This window comes from Sus scrofa, chromosome 6 (assembly GCF_054392235.1).
Source record: "Sus scrofa isolate SSC_HxYL_T2T_F1_AM1 chromosome 6, Sscrofa_HxYL_maternal_Yorkshire_Landrace_v2.0, whole genome shotgun sequence".
NCBI classification, from domain to species: domain Eukaryota; kingdom Metazoa; phylum Chordata; class Mammalia; order Artiodactyla; family Suidae; genus Sus; species Sus scrofa.
Genome location: NC_139388.1, coordinates 90,422,790 through 90,441,341, shown reverse-complemented (window position 1 = coordinate 90,441,341; position 18,552 = coordinate 90,422,790). Strand labels below are relative to the sequence as shown.

General features: G+C 39.2%; 1 protein-coding gene across 50 annotated transcripts in view; it reads right to left on the bottom strand.

Moving 5' to 3' along the window:
- The window catches only part of EPB41 (erythrocyte membrane protein band 4.1), a 189,554-nt gene that overhangs the window by 47,946 nt on the left and 123,056 nt on the right, over window positions 1–18,552 (bottom strand). For 15 of the 50 annotated variants that reach the window (XM_084963524.1, XM_084963543.1, XM_084963538.1 and 12 more), the window contains exons 11-12: window positions 15,763–15,935; window positions 5,414–5,607 (exon numbers count right to left, since the gene is read on the bottom strand). In XM_084963524.1, coding sequence (XP_084819650.1) covers window positions 5,414–5,607; window positions 15,763–15,935 — 367 coding nt within the window. Of the gene's footprint in view, window positions 1–978; window positions 1,021–1,159; window positions 1,217–5,413; window positions 5,608–15,762; window positions 15,936–18,552 lie in introns of all 50 variants that reach the window. The other 35 variants (XM_084963539.1, XM_084963542.1, XM_084963523.1 and 32 more) reach the window with 5 other exon arrangements.

The following is an 18,552-nucleotide window of genomic DNA, read 5'->3' as shown; positions in this document are numbered from 1 at the left end:
GCAGATGCAGCTCGGATCCCACATTGCTGTGGCTCTGGCGTAGACTGGCAGCTACAGCTCCGATTAGACCCCTAGCCTGGGAACCTCCATATGCCTCGGGAGTGGCCCAAGAAATGCCAAAAAGACAAAAAAAAAAAAAAAAAGAGGTTTTTTAAAAAAAAAAGATCTAAGGACATCTTATACACAATTAGTCAATATTCTTCTGTTTAAGAACTAATTCATCCTACTCTATGGTTAGGAAAAATGAGACACACAATAGCCAAACCCATCATTATCAGCAATACTGGGAGGTGATGCTATGAAAGTTTTCATAATAAACACGCATAAAATATTGTCAGTGATTCCAAGTATATGGTGCCACTGCGAAATATTTCTTTTTTTCTTTTTCTTACTTTTTTTTTTTTCTGTCTTTTTGCCATTTCTTGGGCCACTCCAACAGCATATGGAGGTTCCCAGGCTAGGGGGCTAATTGGAGCCGTAGCCATCAGCCTATGCCAGAGCCACAGCAACTCAGGATCCAAGCCATGTCTGCAACCTACACCACAGCTCATGGCAACGCGGGATCCTCAACCCACTGAGCAAGGTCAGGGACTGAACCCGCAAACTTATGGTTCCTAGTCAGATTCGTTAACCACTGCGCTACGATGGGAACTCTGAAATATTTCTTATGAAGTTTAAATATTAAGGATAGGTTTGGCCTTCACTAATTATTTCATTGTGTTTAAAGAGATATTTTCCTACTGGAAAGTTTATTTTAATGAAAATATTCAATATATAGTATAGGAGTACAATTTCTTTGTTATACATGTGTGTATGCATGTGCATATATATATATACTCAAGTGCATCTTTGCTCTTTGAAAGTAATTTTGGATTAAGAGAAATCAATGAAAAGAATGGATCACTGTCTTTTTAATGCACTGTGAAAGTCAGCATGAGTGATGGTAATGTGATTTTGTGAAACTGAAAAATGGCTAACCTTCCTCATTCTTATCAGATCTTCAGGTTTTTCTGCAAGCTTCTGCTTTGCCATTATTAAAAAAAGAAAGAAAAATGATAAAATATTGGCTCATTGAAGTTTTTTGAGGAGTAGGGGAGTAGGGGAGAAAAAAAAATTGGGGAGGGAAAGGAAAAGGAACAAGTGGCCTTTTGGCACAAACCTGTGTTTGGTCACCATTTGAGATGGGTACTGTGACCTCGATGTGGGTTTTTTCCACCTACATTTAAGAAATAAAGTGGTAAAAACATTTCTGGTTAGAAAGGTTTCAAGGAATAGCATCATTTCCAAATCAGCTGCATCTTTAGGCTGGTTGTAAAGTAAGCTGATATATAGTCATAATGATGCCATCTTATAGGGAGTGTTACAGGGAAGGACACTGCTCTCAGTGGCAATCTGTTAGTTCACCAGCACATTCTCAGGGCTGAAGAGGTAATACGGACAGCCAAAGAGTCAAAAAATATTAAGGTGATTATTCCATTGATGAAGAAAACATTTTTATACTTATTTATTAAAAAGGACCTCCTAAAAATAATAATTTAAGCTTAAAAAGCCATGTTTTTGTTTTGCTTTCTAAAAAATGATGTAGAAGTATTTTAAATAACATTTAAAATAATTTTACACGTAAAGATAGCAATGTACAACATTCATGACAGTTAGAAACAAAAAAAATCTTTACAGTTAAAGCACACATAAAATAAACCACCTATGACACCAAGCTGGTGTTACAAAAAATTTTGTTAGTTGATCAATATATTTAAGGAGGCAGTTTCACCCTCGAGTTTATTAGACAACAAAACATCAAAATAAACTCAATCCAAACTGTTACATGCAATTACTTCCAAGGCTGATTTATAAATAAGCACACACAGGGCTCAGCTGCAACATTCAACACACTGTAATCTCTTCTCCAGGGAGTTGGACGGATGTGTTTGGTAGGGGGGCAAGATCCATCTTCAATAGTAGGAAGAGAGTAACTAAGGCCTCCTGCCTGACTTTGAAATACCTTTAGAATAAGTTATTTTATATACCTAAAATGGAGTCAGCATAAATTTTAAAAAACAGACTGTTAAGAGAAAGCGTAATAGAGTGAACAGCACCTAAAGCCCTGGATCTATCAAAATGAGAAGAAAGTTTTTACTAAGGGCCAAATCAAGATGTGGGATCCAAGCCACATCTGTGACCTATGCCACAGCTTGTGGCAACATCGGATTTTTAACCCACCAAGCGGGGCCAGGGATCGAACCCTCATCCTCAGGGATACTAGCTGGATTCTTAACCCTCTAAGCCACAATAGGAACTTCCTTTCTTCTTCTTCTTTATTTATTTATTTTTTGGCTAGAGCCCTTTTAACTACTGGGGTAATTAACAATTTGGGCCATTTCTACTCTGAATCTCAGTGGCCATTAGCAAGTTATTCCACCTCTCTGAGTTTAAGTTTTTTATTGATAAAATGGAGGTAATATCTTCATGGAGTTGTGAATGTTTAGGAAATGGTAGTTTTGAATTATTTAATAAAGCTTAAATTACTTGTTTAAAAGAATAATGACTTTTGCCTTGGGTCCTTAGCAATCCAACAGCAAGAAATTGAGAGCCTCTGCTTCAATCTAAGAATGGAGAACAATGGAGTTCCTATCGTGGCTCAGTGGAAATGAATTTGACATTGCTGTGAGCTGTGGTGTAGGTCACAGACGTGGCTCGGATCTGGTGTTGCCGTGGCTGTGATGTAGGCTGGCAGCTACAGCTCTGATTGGACCCTTAGCCTGGGAACCTCCATATGCCACAGGTGTGGCCCTAAAAAGCCAAAAAAAAAAAAAAGAATGGAGACCAAGTTAGCAAAAGTAGTTCTGGGTATGCTCCTACAGAGAATATTAACTGAGTTAAGGATATGCATTGGGAACGGTACTATCTCCACACCTGCAAGACGCCAAAAAGTTATCTCTATCTGGCACCAAATTAGTGTTTGATAATAAGATTTCCACAATATGAGGCTACTTTATTACTACTGTTGCTTTATATAATAAATACGACTTCAGGTAAATTCTGTAACTAATTTTCTAACTGCTACAACTAAAATCAACTGAGTCACCCTTAACTATCACTATCATTACAGTAGTAGAAAGTTACCAGAGTTGGCTTTCAGTCCAGTCTCAACACAAATATCTCAAAATATGTATTTATATAGAACTAACTGGCAAGAAGATCCCCTACTGGCACTTAAAGGTGAGCATATAACAGGAAGTGATCCCTCCACTCTGCTGAGGCCCCAAGAGGAAAGGGAACCTATTCTTGAAGGTATTTGTGTCTGCCATATAGGCAAAAGAACAAAGAAGTTAGCGGAAAGCCAAAGGAATCTTAGTCACCAAGAAGATTCCCTTGCCAATTCCAGCAATCCAACACTTTCCAGTTAGTATCATAAATGGAGGAATGGTCAAAAGTGACAGGTGAGCTACTCCAACATTAAAAACCGAGATAGTCTAACATCAGAAAGGCACCAAACCTGGTACTGAATCACACGCATGGGGTTAGATACAAAAATGCAGACACCGATTATTCACTCAACTGTCCCCCTTCCCTCTGGACTCAAGTTGGTCCCAAAGGACAGTAAAAACTATATGTGAATAATTTTTCTTTAATACTATTAAAACAGAGCCAGATTGCCCACTGCTCTACAGATTAATTAGATATCAAACTGGCTCCAAAGGAACAGGATTAATCCATCTGCCAAGGTGAAAGCACTTACTAAGATCTGACATAGTTTGAAATTTCTTAAAAGACATATTGCATTTGGAGTGGATAGGCAATGAGATCCTGCTGTGTAGCTAAGGGAACTGTATCCAGCCACTTGTGATAGAGCATGATGAGGATAATGTGAGAAAAACAATGTATGTATATGTGTAACTGGGTCACATTGCTGTATAGCAGAAATTGACAGAATATTGTAAATCGACTATAATAAAATTTTTTAAAAATAGTTTTTCTTATAAAGACTGTTTCAATTAATTCCTTTTGTCAACAATGAGACTTGTATTTACTTCAATAAATCTAAACTGACATCTCAACTCCATCACCATTTAAATGTATTTTTATTTATTTTTTGCTTTATTTATTTATGTATTTTTTTAAGGGCCACACCCACAGTATATGGAGGTTCCCAGGCTAGGAGTCCACTTGCAGTTGTAGCCGCTGGCCTACACCACAGCCACAGGAACACCAGAGCTGAGCCGTGTCTGCAACCTACACCACAGCTCACGGCAATGCCAGATCCTCGATCCACTGAGCAATGCCAGGGATCAAATCCATGTCCTCATGGACACTAGGTAGATTCGTTAACTGCTAAGCCACGATGGGAACTCCTAAATGTATTTTTAAAAGCTTATCAACATCAGTCCAGGTACTGTTACTCCTGGGAAATCTGCCAATTAAATTGGTGATATTTTTCTGCAAGGTTCAGTGACTGTGGGTACAATCACTTCAGAACTGTAAGCAACTCAGTAGCATAAGCTCTCCTACATAATAGATCTTTTCCTTTTGTAAACTATTTAAGATTTGAACAACCACACAGATGTGCTTTCTATAGTATCTGGACATTCTCTGGATATGTTACACATATATCCATCTTAGGAAATCAAATTACATTTTTGTCCTACTAGCAGAGCTTACTCTTAAAAAGGAATGTAGAGATTCCTTTTGGATGAGTAAAATTTATTTTTAAAAGCAGATGATTGCAGTGCTGGTGCGTTTTATGGACTCATTTTTGTTCAGTCTTTTATTAAGTTTTTTATTATCAAAGCATAGCTGACTTACAGTGTCATGCAAATTTCTGCTGTACAGCAAAGTGACCAAGTCACACACATATATATATATACACATTTCCTTGTTTATAGTATCTTCCATCATAGTCTATCCCAAGAGATAGTTCCCTATGCTATAGAGTAGGACCTCATCAGAGTCATTTTTTTAAGACTTAAGTTGGATAAAGTTGTGGGTCACTTGAAAACTTCTGGGATAGCTTATGGTCTTTTTTTTTTTTTTTTTTTTTTGGCTGCCCTGTAGCATACGGAGTTCCCAGGCCAGGGATCAGATCTGAGCTGTAGTCGCTACCTAAGCCGAAGGTGTGGCAACCCACTGTGCCGGGCCAGGGGATCAAACTCAAGTCCCAGCACTTCCAAGACGCCGCACATCCCACTGCACCACAGCAGGGGCTCCTGGGATAGCTTATAGTCTTCATGACATAATTCTAAGAAAATATTTCACAGCTTAATGGGAGAGACCTTCTTTCAGAAAGAGTGAGGAAGAAATAACTTTGTTAGGATTCTACAGAAACCAATGCTTTGAGAACTTTCCTGGTCAACGAGTTAGTTGACACTTCTGAACCAGAAAGTGAATGAGCTAGCCATTTGGACTCATGACCTACCTTCCACTCTTCCGTGGGTTCAGGCTCAGCTTGCTCAGGTGGCACTTCTTCCTCTTTCACTTCGACCTTCACTACTTCCTTCTGTACCTTTTTAACAGGTGCACCTGGGACGCTGCCTTCTGTGACCTGACTCTCAGCAATGGCTGGTGCAGAGGTGGGCCGAGGACTTCGGTCTGCTGAATCAACGGCTGCTGCTATGTGGAAAAGGGAAAAGTGAAGAAAAGATGAAGGCCAGAGTCAATCTACTACTTCAGAGTCACCAGGTGAAATAACTGTGACTCTAAGACACTTCCGAGGGTTACACTGTCCAGGGAGCTATCATACAGAAGGTAAAAAAATAAATTACAGGAGTTCCCGTTGTGGCGCAGTGGTTAACGAATCCGACTAGGAACCATGAGGTTGCAGGTTCGATCCCTGCCCTTGCTCAGTGGGTTAACGATCTGGCGTTGCCGTGAGCTGTGGTGTAGGTCGCAGACGCGGCTCGGATCCCGCATTGCTGTGGCTCTGGTGTGGCCGGTGGCTACAGCTCAAATTAGACCCCTAGCCTGGGAACCTCCATATGCTGCGGGAGCGGCCCAAGAAATGGCAAAAAGACAAAAAAAAAAAAAAAAATTTACTAGTTGTCTGGCAGGTAACTGATGGCAATAATGGCAATAAGAAAGCTAAAAGTACCCTCAACAGAAAAGCTAAAATGTCCTGACAATCATTGTTCCACAAAGGTGTGTGTGTGTGTGCAGAGTAAAACAAACAAACAAACAAAAAAATGAAAACTCATTCTCTTAAAACATTGGCAAGATTATTTAACCTTGTAATCCATCAGTTTCAAGAATCTGCTAGGTAGTCTACGAAAGGCAAAACAAAACAAAACAAAAAAACTGTTAATTTAGTCTGATTTCTTCCATGACGGCTTTCTGAAATAAAGATCCACTTATTTATAGGTGATTTCAGGAACCTAAAAATATATTCTAGAAAAAAAAAAAAAAGGATTAAGTCTGATTTCTTTTGTGACATTTCCTTGGAATGATTACAAAATAACTCAGAACGATCACAAAATAACTTGATAAAGTGATCTTCTTATAAGATATGTACACCTTTTGATGCTTGTTTAAGGGCACATGTTTGAACCGGACACTTTCCTTTTTAATTATTTCAAAGTCCTTAATAAAACAAAACAACCCTTTGCATTTGTCCTACTCTCTCCTAGAGTCTTATCAATTTGCATTATCGCTCCTATTCTCTAATATATTTAGGGCAGCAGTTCTCAGCCAGGGGCGATTTTGCCCCTACCCCCCCCCCGGGGGGGGGTATTTCAGAATATCTGGGCATGTGTGGAGACATTGTTGGTTGTCACAATGAAGGAAAGAAGTAGGAGGTGGGTACAGGCTCTATTGTGTACAGGACAAAGTTGCCAGGTTAAGAAACCGTGTTTTAGGGGAAATGCAGCATACAAGACTATTTTAGAGAGAATATACAATATAAACTTATGGCAAAAGCTTGATCTTTTCACACTTAATAGTTGTTTTGATTTGGACTATTGGGCATCTAAGTTTCAGATCACTCACTTAAAAACAATCACTCAGGAGTTCCCGTCGTGGCGCAGTGGTTAATGAATCCGACTAGGAACCATGAGGTTGTGGGTTTGGTCCCTGGCCTTGCTCAGTGGGTTAAGGATCCCGCGTTGCCGTGAGCTGTGGTGTAGGTCGCAGACGCGGCTTGGATCCCACGTTGCTGTGGCTCTGGTGTAGGCTGGTGGCTACAGCTCCGATTAGACCCTTAGCCTGGAAACCACCATATGCCACGGGAGCGGCCCAAGAAATTGCAAAAAAAAAAAAAAGACAAAAAAAAAAAAATAAAAACAATCACTCATACTCTTTTTACGATTTTTTATCTTCATTCTTTCAGGAACTAAAAGAAAACAGTCATTATATTTTGTAGTAAAAACCCTTACTTATATGGCAGTGTCTAGGAATGTCGTGTGTTTCCCCATGATTTACTATTTCTGATAACAGTTCATTACCCCTTCATGGGCTGAGACTTTTAAATTTTAATTATTTTACATTGAAATCTTTATAATTTTTATTGCACACTTTCCTTCCATCTTAAACTGAGTATACTGAACTTAACTTTTCCTGATAAACTGAGATTTATAAGCAGTAAGGATTAGGTAAAACAAAGGAATTCTATGAATCAGAACAGATTTAAAAAATTGAAGTTCAGGAGTTCCCGTCGTGCCGCAGTGGTTAACGAATCCGACTAGGAACCATGAGGTTGCGGGTTCGGTCCCTGCCCTTGCTCAGTGGGTTAACGATCCGGTGTTGCCGTGAGCTGTGGTGTAGGTTGCAGACGCGGCTCAGATCCCGTGTTGCTGTGGCTCTGGCGTAGGCAGGTGGCTACAGCTCCGATTTGACCCCTAGCCTGGGAACTTCCATATGCCGCGGGAGCGGCCCAAGAAATAGCAACAACAACAACAAAAAAAGACAAAAGACAAAAAAGACAAAAAAAAAAAAATTGAAATTCATAACTACTTCATATATACAACACCAAGAAAGAAATGCTCAATGTTCTGTAATGATCTTCAGGGAAAGAAATCACTCTGCAGAGGATACAGAGGAAAAACAGCAGGACACGAGAATCTCCTTCATCTTTTAATGAAAATTCTGTAGCCTCTTGGAAGCCCCTGCTACTCATGGGTGCTCTAAGCCAGTCAATGCAAGAATGGCAGATGGCAGACCAAATCTAACAACACAGGGGAATGTGACAAAATATTTTGCTCACAGTTGTGTTCAAGTATCATTATACATGTGTATTCACACCTCCTCTCAAGGAATTAATTCAACTCTGCCTGGCATCAGAGAAACATAGCCCATGCTTTCACCATGTGTTATTTTGCCACTTGCATTTGGTTTTCATCCAATACTAATATTGCAGAGCCAAATGATTTAAGTCTTCAGCGTTCCTAGCTCTGGCAATCTGTACTATATGTGGAAAAGTAGGTATAAGTGTGGAAACTGGCAGTCAGAAACAGAGGCAGAAAGTTGTATCATCTGTAAAAAGTGGGAGATATTAACTCTATAGGACAGTTGAGGAAGGCATACTCCATGGATATAAAAATACCCTATAAATCCTAAATATTACTAACTTTTAATGTCATACCTAAGTCTTGTAATTTTTTTGGTTATGGGTTAACATAATTTCAATAGTATGTTGGGAAAAAACTAATTATGCACATATTGATATGTAATTCAAGTGAAAGATAGCACCTAGGAGCTTTGGAGAAAGGCAACGTCTTTCTTTTTCTCCACAAGGCGGCAACAAAAGTTATGGATCACAATAAAAAATCGTGGTAGTGACTGTGGTTGTTGTCTCTCTTTTTTTGGCCACAGTCATGGCATGTGGAAGTTCCTGGGCCAGGGACTGAACCTGTGCCACAGCAGCGACCTGAGCCGCTGTAGTGACAAAGCCAGATACTTAATCCCTATGCCACAAGAGAACTCCCTGGCTGTTGTCTTTTTAAACAGCTCTACTGAGATGTCACATACCATAAAATTCACCCATGTAGACTGTATAATTCAATGCTTTTTAGTATATTCAGTGTTGGAGGTAGTGATTACTTCTTTGGATGTTTTCGCTTTTCAGTTTTATGAATTCATTTATTAGCTACTAAAAGATTTTGATGCATAGATAGAGAACATTTAACTTTTAAAAATTCAATTATTCTCCATTTCTGAAGGTCTAGATAAAGAAGACTGCTAGTTGCAGACCATTACTTATTTTGTAGACCCATTAACTCCAGTATTACACTGCTCTTATCTGACAACAGAAACTTAGTTATATATTAAAGTAGTGAAGAATAAAACTTGGAGTTTCCATGGTGGCTCAGTGGAAAGGAACCCAACTAGTAACAAGAATGTGGGTTCAATCCCTGGCCTTGCTCAGTGGGTTAAGGACCCAGCGTTGCCATGAGCTGTGGTGTAGGTTGCACATGCGGCTCGGATCTGGTGTTGCTGTGGCTGCGGCGTAGGCCAGCAGCTGTAGCTCTGATTTGACACCTAGCTTGGGAATTTCCACATGCCATGGAGGCGGCCCTAAAAAACCCCATAAAATTCAAAGCCATCATATTGAGTAAAAGGAGTCAAATTCTAGTTCTGGCTTTGTTATCTACTAGCTAAATTTCTGCTAGGATGGTGTGGATACAATGTGTATGCGATGGATCAGTGGTTCCATCATCAGAGGGCCCACATGATTTATCTGCGGATGCCGAAAAACAAACAAACGAAAAATCAAGCTGATGCTTAGTTTTACCACAGACAGATGTGGTATCTAAGAATGAGGCTTGGAATTTGTTTTGTTTTATTTTATTTATTTATTTTTTTTGTCTTTTTGCCATTTCTTGGGCCGCTCTCATGGCATATGGGAGGTTCCCAGGCTAGGGGTCTAATTGGAGCTGTAGCCGCCAGCCTACACCAGAGCCACAGCAACACGGGATCTGAGTCGCGTCTGCGACCTACACCAGTGCTCACGGCAACGTCAGATCGTTAACCCACTGAGCAAGGGCAGGGATCGAACCCGCAACCTCATGGTTCCTAGTCGGATTCATTAACCACTGTGCCACGACTGGAACTCCCTGTTTTGTTTTAAAACTCCATATATGATACAGATGTATCCCCCCGGCAAGAATCACTGCAACTACTCAATGGAAGAATGAACAGCTTGATCATGTGACGCTAGGAAGTTACATAACTTTTTTTGTGCCCTAGTTTCCTCATGAGTAAAACAAGAATTCCTAAATGCTTCTTGTCCACTAGGTTGTTGGTACCAAATAGTAATATATGAAAATGGTTTCAAAAGCAAAAAGTGCAACAAAAATACAAGCTGAAAAATCCTTGTCATCATTAGCTTATCCTGTAACTTCCCACTCTATCTTACAAACTGCAATCTGAACCAGTTTTAATTCTTCAGTTGGTGGAGCAGATGCTCTGAACACCAGATATAACAAAAGAGAAAGGGAATGTTCATTAAAATAAGGCCTCTTATAAAGCAATTTCTTTCTTTCTTTCCTCCTTTTCCCCTTCCTCCCTCCTTTTCTCTTTCTTTCTTGTCTTTTTAGGGCCACACCCACAGTATATGGAGGTTCCCAGGCTAGGGGACGTATCGGAGCTACAGCTGCCCACCTACACCACAGCAATGCCAGATCCGAGCTGCATCTGTGACCTACACCACAGTTCACGGCAATGCCAGATCCTTAACCCACTGAGTGAGGCCAGGGATCTAGTCCTCGTGGATACTAGCTGGGTTTGTTACCATTAAGCCACCATGGGAACTCCAGCAATTCTTATGAAAAATTTTCTTAATACACTATCTCTAGCTTAGAGGCTATACATTAATTTGAAAAAAAAAACAACAACAAAAAAAAACCCATAAAAAGAGGGAGGCCTAATAGGGGAAAGTGTCTTTATTAAGAACAGAAAAGGATGTAGGAAAAGGAGAAGAAAATAGTTTCCATAGACATGTTTCCAGTTCTTATACTGAGGACAGCACACAGAGAAAAAGAAGATACTTGAAAACAGAAAAATTTGTCCTACTCCGTTTATATGCAAATCAGATGCTTAAAAGAAAATATATGTAAAATGTTTAGGACAGTGCCTGGAACATACTAATGCTCAATAAATACTTGCTATTGACATCTTTTATTCTCTCTTTTCTACGAAAAAAGAAGGCATCATAGTGAAGAGTTAAAAACATGGCATGGGAAGAACAGTTCTAGATGCTACTTTTAGTTGTCACTATGTGACCTTAAGCAAGTCACTTAAATTCTAAAGTTAGGTTGTAAGAAATAATAAACATCAATGGGTATACTTTCAGGAAATTAGAAAAAGAACAGCTCAATAAAAGCAAAAAGAAAGTAAAGATACTGGCTTGCATAAATTAAAAATATATAACAGGAAGACAACAAAACCCAAAGTTGGTTCTTTGGAAAGATTAATAAAAGATTTGTCACCCCCCCCCAAAAAAAAGGATGATGGAGTTCCCACTGTGGTGCAGTGAGTTAAGAATCCGACTGCAGGATTGCTTCAGAGGCTAGGGCTGCTTCAGAGGCACAGGTTCGATCCCCAGCCTGGCAGTGGGTTAAAAGGATCTGGTGTTGTTACAGCTGTGTGGTAGGTCACAGCTATGACTCAGATTCAATCCCTGGCCCCAGAACTTCCATATGCTGCAGGTTTGGCCACAAAAAAAGGGGACATTGCTATAGATCTTAGAGATATTAAAACATATACAATAAATTTGAAAATTTAGATGGAATGGACACTTCCTAGAAAAACGCAACTATCAAAACTGAAACAAGACCTAGAACATTTTTTTTTGGCCACTTCCTCTGCATGTGGAAGTTCCCAGGCCAGGGATTGAGCCTGCAGCACAGTAGCCACCAGAGCCACAGCAGTGCAACACCAGATTCTTAATCTGCTGAGCCACCAGGGAACTCCTAGAACATCTTAATGGTCCTTTCTAATAAAGACATTGAATCTGTAAGTAAAGAACCCTCCCATAAGGGGATCTTTAGAACCAGTTGGCTTTATAGGTGAGTTCTTCCAAACATTAAGGAAAAAATAATACCAATCTTACACAAACTCTTCCAGAAAACAGAAAAAAGAGGGAATCCTTCTCAACTTATTTTATAAAGCCAATGTAAACTTGATACTAAGACCTGACAACAATGTTACAAAAAAGGGAAATTACAGGACTAGCTCTCCTGTGAAAATCATTGCAAAAGGCCTAAAATGACATAAGAAAAGCATATTATGAGCAAACTGAGTTTACTCCAAGAATGCCAAGAAGGCTTAACATTGGAAAGTCAATCAATGTAATCCACTATGTAACATAAAAAAAGAGGAAAATCATATTATTATATCAACCAATGAAGTGAAAAGCATTTGATGAAAGTCACCATTCATTCATGATAAAAACTCTTTCAAGTTTCCTTATCTGATAAGAGGTAGCTACATACAACTCAGAGCAAACATCACACTTAATGATGAAATACTGATGCGTTCTTTCTGAGACTGAGAGTGGGACAAGAATATATAAAGAATTCCCACAAGTTAATAAGACAGACAACCCAATAAAAATATGAGCAAAATATCTGAATAGGCACTTTGGAAATAATATATGAAAATGGCCTATAAACTAGGAAAAGGTACTCAAGTTCATTAGCCATCAGGATTTGAGTAAAGATTTGATTAAAAAAAAAACTTTCCTCCCACATTGAGAAAATTAAAAAGAGGGACAAGAGTTGTAATAAGAAATTCTGGGGAGTTCCCATCGTGGCGCAGTGGTTAACGAATCCGACTAGGAACCATGAGGTTGTGGGTTTGATCCCTGGCCCTGCTCAGGGGCTTAAGGATCCAGCATTGCAGTGAGCTGTTGTGTAGATTGCAGACGTGGCTTGGATCCCGAGTTGCTGTGGCTCTGCTGTAGGCCGGTGGCAACGGTTCTGATTAGACCCCTAGCCTGGGAACCTCCCTGTGCCGTGGAAGCAGCCCTAGAAAAGGCAAAAAGACAAAAAGACAAAAAAAAAAAAAAAAAAAAAAAAGAAAGAAAGAAATTCTGGGAGTTCCTGTCGTGGTGCAACAGGAACAAATCCGACTAGGAACCATGAGGTTGCGGATTCGATCCCTGGCCTTGCTCAGTGGGTTAAGGATCCAATGTTGCTGTAAGCTGTGGTGTAGGTCGCAGACACGGCTCAGATCTGGCGTGGCTGTGGCTGTGGCCTAGGCCAGCAGCAACAGCTCTGATTAGACCCCTAGCCTGGGAACCTCCAAGTGCTGCAGGTACAGCCCTAAAAAGACCAAAAAAAAAAAAAAAAAAAAGACAAAAGAACTTCTGACACACTTAAAATATTATATAGAAAGTATAGAACATAAAAGTTCTGCTCACATTCAACTAAATACAAAAAAATGATCATCTTATTTTCAACATTTATTTATTAAGAAATGCAGCAAGTACTGTGGTAATCATCAAGACCAAAACCAGTTAAGATCATGCACCTTTAAAAAGTTCTCAAACTGTAAGGACAGGAAGAAGGCATCATAGAATATGCCAAGGAAAAAAGGAAAAAAGGGATCTAGATACCAGAAAATGTAGATTCTGTCCAAAGTCCGCACTGCCAAACTAGGTTAACTTTGGATAAATTACTTTTTTAGGGTTCGGGTTCCACTTCTATAAAATAAGATGGATGGAATGAATGATTTCAAAAATCATTTATTACCATTACATTTACCATTTACTAATGGTAAAGCCATCTCTGTCTTCCTTCACAATTATCTTATATGCTTTTTAGTTTTGGAAACTCAAACATTACTACAACATTTCAAGACAAATTTTTGGAGATTTCCCCCCTAGCAACATAGTGCATAATTTAATAAGAACTAGCCAATATTCATCAATAGACAGAGACATCAAGGTTTTTTGAAATCTTGTATTGAACTGTGAGGATTCTACAGCTGGAAAAGACAGTCAAGATGTGATTTTTACAAGTAATAGAAATGTCTTTAAATCAAATGTGATTTCTACAAGTAATAGAAAGTAAAGCTGTCTCATTTGTTCAAGATTCCAAAGCTCATTAATCCTTGAATCGTTGGTTATTTCTGTTCTCAGAAAGAAAAGATCTAGCGGCATAATATCTAATTTAGTGGAAAGAGCCATGGGATGTGGTATCAGACAGACATGAGTTTTCATTCAAGCTTTGGCACTTACTACCTGTAAGATCTTGAACAAACTGCTCATTAAACTTTCTAACCTCAGTTTTCTCACTGAAAAACAGATACAAAATATTAAGAATAATAGCTCCTCCAAACTAAGGTAAACTGGAGATAGGGTGATTTATTGGACAAGGAGGAGATGACTAATGTTATAAGAATATGGCAAACATGAGGATTGAGTGACCATACCTCAAGCTTACCATGAATGAGAAAACCGAGCTAGAGATAGATTAAGTAACTTGCCCAAGAAGACAGATCATAAATGCAGTGGCTAGAGATTGGAACCAGGTCTGATTCCAGAACCCAAACCTTTAGCTACTGTAACATGTACCTTGCTTTTACAGTTGATAGCATAGAGCTGCAAGCAGCAATACTCTGTTTTGGTTATGCCCTCTGAACTTTTATTAGCCACCTTTTTTTAGTGGTATAAAGAACTGAATATGGCTTATTACTTCATTTCAGTAATGCTCTCCAATTCTTGAGACTAAACTTAGAAAAAATGAGAGAGAGCTTCTGTCAGTATACCCAATCATGAAACTTATTTATTTGCTCCCTCTTTTATTTAAACAAAATCTGGAGACTCCAATAATAGGGCTGGGTTTTTTTTTTTTTTTTTTCTGTCTATAATTGACACATGGCACATTATCTAAGCCTTCTCAATGATTGTTCTAGGGAGGCAGATACTTTCCCTCTTTTCTATTTGAAAAATAACTATTTAAAAACATTCAAGAGGGAGTTCCCATTGTGGCTCAGCTGTAATGAACCTAACTAGTACTCATGAGGACATGAGTTCAATCCCTAGCCTCACTCAGTAGGTTCCAGATCTGGTGTTGCCATGAGCTGTGCTGTAGGTCACAGACGTGGCTCAGATCTGGCGTTGCTGTGGCTGTGGCATAGGTTGGAAGCTACAGCTTCTATTAGATCCCTAGCCTGGGAAACTTCCATATGCTGAGAGTGAGGCCCTAAAATGCCAAAACAAAAACAGAAACAAAAACCTTCAAGAGAGGCTTTAGTTCAGTATACTACAACAGGTTTTTGCCCTGTGGTTGAGAGCCTGAATCCTTTTTTTTTTTTTTTTCCTTTTTAGGGCCGCACTTGTGGCACATGAAGTTCCTAGACTAGGGGTTGAATCAGAGCTGCAGCTGAGGCCTGTTATACCACAGCCACAGCAACACCATATCTGAGCTGCATGCAGCAACACTGGCAATGCTGGATCCTTAACCCACTGAGCAAGGCCAAGGATTGAACCCGCATCTTCATGGATACCAGTTGGGTTCTTAACAAACTGAGCCACAATGGGAACTCTGAGAGTGAATCTTATTCTAATTCTAGTAGTGTTCAATTCACCACTACCTTGCAGTGGAACCTTAATGTAGTCACTACTCTGAATCTCTGTTCTCCTTTTCCTAAGACGATTCCACTGAGACAACTGCTGAGATCCATTTCATGTTACCACTGAGATTCTTTAATTTGGTTCTCTTCTAAATAACTGTACTTCCTTTGAACGCGCCCGCTCACATCTGATAACTGTATTTCCTTTATCTCTCTCTAAAGAGTTAGGATGATGAGAAATCATAATTATTCCGTACAAACCTCCATCAAGGCTTCTGGATGCCCGTTTGCTTGCTGTGCGCTCAAAGTGTGGGGCAGGCCTGTCAATCAAAGCACTAGCTTGCCTGGTCTGAGCCTGAGTTCGGCCACTGTATCGAAATTTGGATCCCAGGGCGAGAAATTTGCTTTTAGGAATGGTGTCTGTAGATGTCAGTCTGGGGGGAAAAAACATAATAATCATATATTATATATGCCATCTCACCCTAGTGAGACTGTGAGATTAAAGCCAAAAATCAAGAATTAAGAAGTTTCATAATTCGATAGTTACCTTATAGTTACTAAGACAAATTTCCAATCAAGCAATCATTATTTTCATTCTATGTCACTTCTCAAAGCAACATGTACAATTTATTTGTGGTATATATCAATAATACCATCTTTTATCTCTACAGGTAGGGTCTTACGGTTTTCAAAATGCTTTTATAGCACTGCAATATTTTCTCTATATCCCTGTAATATTTTCATCATATTATAGAGAAAAGAAATTGAACCTTAAAAAAGCTATTTGCTTAAGGTCACACAGCTATTAAGAAGTTGGAGATATCATTTATATGTGCAATCTAAAAAAGGGATACAAATGAACTTATTTGCAGAACAGAAACAGACCAGACTCACAGACTTTGAAAAACTTATGATTTCCAAAGGGGACAGGTTGGGGGGGGTGGACTGGTGGTTTGGGATCGGCATATACACGCTGAGGTACATGGAATGATTGGCCAATGGTGACTAGCACAGAGAACTCTACCAATATTCTGTGATAATCTATGTGGGAAAAGAATCTGAAAGAGAATGGATGTGTGTATATGTATAACTGAATCACTTTGTTGTATAGCAGAAATTATCGCCACCTTGTAAATCAACTATACTTCAATAAAATTTCAAAAAAAAAAAAAGGAAAAAAGAAGTTGGGCAGTAATGGAATTCAAGCCCAGAGCTCTTTTTCACTCTCCTTGAATAATAATTTTATCAAATGCACTCAAACTCAATGCCTGGTAACTTATTTAATAGGTTATTTGGTGTATTTTCAACTCAGGAACCCCATCTTCTCCCTACACAGTACCCTATACTCTCTCCCGTCATAGCATTTACTATGCTAAACTGAAGCAATCTGTTTATGTGCTCGTCTCCACTATGAGACTGTGAGCTCTCTAAGGGTAAAGGATACGACTATAACTTATTCATCTTTGTGTTTTCACTTCTGGCATAGTGCCTGGCATGAATCTGGCACTCAATAAATGTTTGCTGAATAAAAGCATAAAATGCTACATCAAATACTACCAAAAAGAGAGCGTTTTTTTTCCTCTTTGGGATAGTTTATTTTAACTCAGCAAATAATTTATTTTATGCAATGAAGCATTACATGTTAATATACCCTCTTATTTTGACACAATAGATTTAAATATGCTGTCCTGCAAGTAAATATATTGGCTGCAACTGAAATCTACACCACAAATACTAAACATTCAAAATAACTCTTCTTACTCTTCCTTATTATTCTTTTTAAAAACTGTTTCCTTGGTTTTATTTTAAAGATGATGATGAAAGCATAAAGAAATATCTTCTTTTTTCTTTCCCCACTCTTTAGGGCTGCACCTGCAGCATATGGAGGTTCCCGGAGTAGGGGTCGAATCAGAGCTATAGTCACCAGCCTATGCCTGGTGACTATAGCTCTGTAACATGGGATCCGAGCCGTGTCTGCAACCTACACCACAGCTCATGGCAAGGCGTTATCCCTAACCCACTGAGCAAGGCCAGGGATCGAACATGCATCCTCATGAATGCTAGTCGGGTTCGTTGACCACTGAGCCATGATGGAACCTCCTATAAAGAAATATCTTAATGACAATAATTAAATTCCTTAAATCAAGTGTAGTCTCATGTTTTATTCTGAAATGAGAATTGAGATATGATTTTCCCTGACTTTCCTTTCCGTCCACTGTTCTTTAGGGCTAAGTATGATGTGAAAATACAAGCAGAAGAAAAAGACATCATGGTTCTCTCTCTTAGGAACCATTCATAAAGAGTCAAATTTATTTATGAATGACATGCCATGGAATTCACTTCAAAATAACTTGGAAGTAGTAGAAAGGAGCACCTGGAGATATAGATGAAATAAGATTGGTCTTGGGGTGATAATTACTGAAGCTGGGTGATAAGTACAAGGGGAGTTCATTATACTATTCACTGTGCTACACATGCATTTTCTATAATAAAGAAATTTTCTTAAAAGGACAAACAGACAACAACTAGCTGGCTAAACATTCAAAGCAAGTAATTATTTGTCTGCTAGAGTTTATGTTCTATCGGGACAGGGACGAGATCTATCTAGTGGTATACTCCCAATGCCTAACACAGTGCCTATACTGTGGTAAGCATACAGAAGGGTAAGCATACAGAAAATGCGTGGTAAATGAACACAAAGGCGTTGTGTAACACAAAGGGGTTAATTATGTGTCCTCTTAAAAAGCAAAGGTGATGGAACCTTCTTCTGCCTTCTGTTTATCTGATACAGTCCGGCTTCAAAGACAGTTTTCTGGAGTTTCCGTTGTGGCTCAGTGGTTAATGAATCTGACTAGTATCCATGAGGACACAGGTTCAATCCCTGGCCTTGCCCAGTGGGTTAAGGATCCGGCATTGCTGTGAGCTGTGGTGTAGGTTACAGATGAGGCTCAGATCCTGCATTGCTGTGGTTGTGGTGTAGGCCAGCAGCTACAGCTCTGACTTGACCCTAGCCTGGGAACCTCCGTGTACCATGGATGTGGCCCTAAAAAG